Here is a 2,500-nt window from a genome sequence, read left to right as displayed (position 1 = left end):
AGGTAGAAGGCCATTTCTTAGTAAATGACCTTCGTCCTGCATACCAAGCCTGAGAAAGCTGAACTCCAAGCCCTCTTCAAAGGTGACAGAAGTTCGCTTAGTAAGTGGTCAGATCGTTTCAGATCCTGTTGCGGTGCGAAAACGCTGGGCTGAGTATTTGAGCAGTTGTACCAAGTTGACCCACCAACAGTTAACTTAGATGCGGGTAGTGCCAAGATCCCGTTGCCGGACCCACCCATCAGTGAGGATCCTCCCTCCCTAACTGAAGTTCGGGGGGCGATTTCCAAGGTGAAGAGTGGTAAAGCAGCAGGGATCTGCGGCATTCCAGCTGAACTGTTAAAGGCTAGTGGTGACATGCTGTCCTGGCTGCCATCTGGCGGTCCGGTACCGTTCCTCCTGAGCTGTTGAGGGGTGTGGTCATCCCTCTCTGGAAAGGGAAGGGGGGCCGTTGGGACTGTAACAATCATTGTGGCATCACACTGCTCAGTATACCAGGCAAGGTTCTCGTCCACATCCTTCTGAGACGTATCAGAGACCATCTACTGAGGCATCAGAGACTGGATCAATCCGGATTCACTCCTGGTAAGTCCACAATAGACCGTATCCTCGCGCTTCGAGTCATTGTAGAGCGCCGACGTGAGTTCGGGCATGGGCTGCTTGCAGCCTACATCAACCTCAAGAAGGCGTTCGAAATGGTGCATCGGGAATCACTCTGGGAGATCCTGAGACTGAGAGGAATTCCAACGAGGATTATTGGACTTATAACAAGCCTGTATACTGGTACTGAAAGTGCTGTAAAGTGTGGTGGGGGCCTGTCGAGCTTCTTTCCTGTTAGTTCAGGAGTGAGGCAAGGCTATGTTCTTGCGCCAACTCTTTTCAACACTTGCATGGACTGGATTTTGGGCAGACCTACTGTTCAAAGTCATTGTGGAGCAACACTGGGCAATATCAAGGTTATTGACCTTGACTTTATTGATGATATTGCTATTCTGTCTTTGGAAACCTTAGTGGTGGCTCTGGATGCAATGAAGCGAAACCATTGGGTCTAGAGGTCTCCTGGACCAAGACCAAAGTCCAAGACTTTGGGGACTTGCTAGGAGAACCTGTTCCGTCGATACGTGCTTGCAGTGAGAACACTGAAGTCACAGAGAGCTTTACATACCTTGGTAGTGTAGTTCATAATTCTGGGCTGTCATACCAAGAAGTCAGCAGACGGATTGGCCTGGCAGCAGGTACCTGTGCAGAAGGACCAAACTACGGGTTTTCAAGGCCCTGATAATGCCAGTTTTGCTGTACGGTAGTGAAACCTGAACATTATCCTGTGCCTTGGAGGCTCGTCTTGAAGCCTTTTGTAATAGGTCTTTGCGCCGGATCATGGGGTACTGTTGGCGGGACCATGTGTCCAACCAACGGTTCTACCGTGAGACTGGCACAGGACCTGTTATCTGCACAATCCGTGATCGCCAACTCAAGCTATATGGCCATCTGGCTCGCTTTCCTCAGGATGATCCTGCCCACCAGGTCATCTCTGTTCGAGACAACCCTGGGTGGAGGAGGCCTGTGGGACGACCTAGGAGGTCGTGGCTTGGGCAGATCGACCAAACCTGTCGTGAAGAACTCGAGATGGGCCGAGTCCCTGCCTGGCGTCTTGCCATGAAGGATTCTTGTGGCTGTAAGCGAAGGGTGGATGCGGCTATGCGCCCCTGTCGGCGTTAGCCCCTTTGATTGATTGATTGATTGGACCTCGCATTTTCCCTGGAACCTTTCATGCCTTCCCCTGTTATCGGGGCCAAGTTTGTTGCTAACAGAGTTTTCCGCGCAATAAAGCATACATAGGTAATATAGAAAATTACCATGTATATATATATATATATATATATATATATATATATATATATATATATATATATATATATATATGTGTGTGTGTGTGTGTGTGTGTGTGTGTGTGTGTGCATATGTGTGTGTACATATGTTTATGCATATATACATATGCATACACACATAAGCTTTACTATTAATCATTAGTGATAACTAGAAAATTGCCCCGCAGTATTCGGACGGCTGGGGCTGTGCGGGCGAGGGCGACAAGGCGCGTGGCTGCCTCGGAACCTCGCCCGACCTGTTCAACGACGCCCAGGAAGCCAAACTGTACTGCAACGGAATGGGCGGCGACCTTGCCTCCGTGGAAAACCCCACGCCCTCCCTCTGCTTGAACAATGCCTCGTCTCTGTGGGTGGACAACGCTACCGACTTCCGCTCACACGCACACTACTCCCTCACGCCCAGCAACCCCACAAGCATCTCCTGCGACGGTCACACTCGCAAGAGCAGCTCAGCGTTGTGCGTCTTCCCCTTCGTGTTTTCCAACGAAACCTCTACCACGACTGAAGAGACAACGACTGACATCTCTACGACTACCAGCACTATGGATACTACTACAGAAAACACCACGACAGAGATCACGACTACCAGCACTACGGATACCACTACTGCAAAC

The 2,500-nt window shown here is 50.1% G+C and overlaps 1 protein-coding gene across 1 annotated transcript in view; it reads left to right on the top strand.

The window, feature by feature from the left end:
* Positions 1-2,500, top strand: part of LOC138859466 (serine-rich adhesin for platelets-like) — a gene marked incomplete at its 3' end in the record, with an annotated part of 31,304 nt that extends 28,804 nt beyond the window's left edge. The window contains 1 exon segment of the mRNA XM_070114872.1: positions 2,054-2,500. Coding sequence (XP_069970973.1) covers positions 2,054-2,500 — 447 coding nt within the window.

The sequence above is a fragment of the Penaeus vannamei genome, chromosome 36 (genome assembly GCF_042767895.1).
Source record: "Penaeus vannamei isolate JL-2024 chromosome 36, ASM4276789v1, whole genome shotgun sequence".
NCBI classification, from domain to species: domain Eukaryota; kingdom Metazoa; phylum Arthropoda; class Malacostraca; order Decapoda; family Penaeidae; genus Penaeus; species Penaeus vannamei.
The sequence above is the reverse complement of the archived record's forward strand: the minus strand, read 5'-3'. Positions and strand labels throughout refer to the sequence as shown.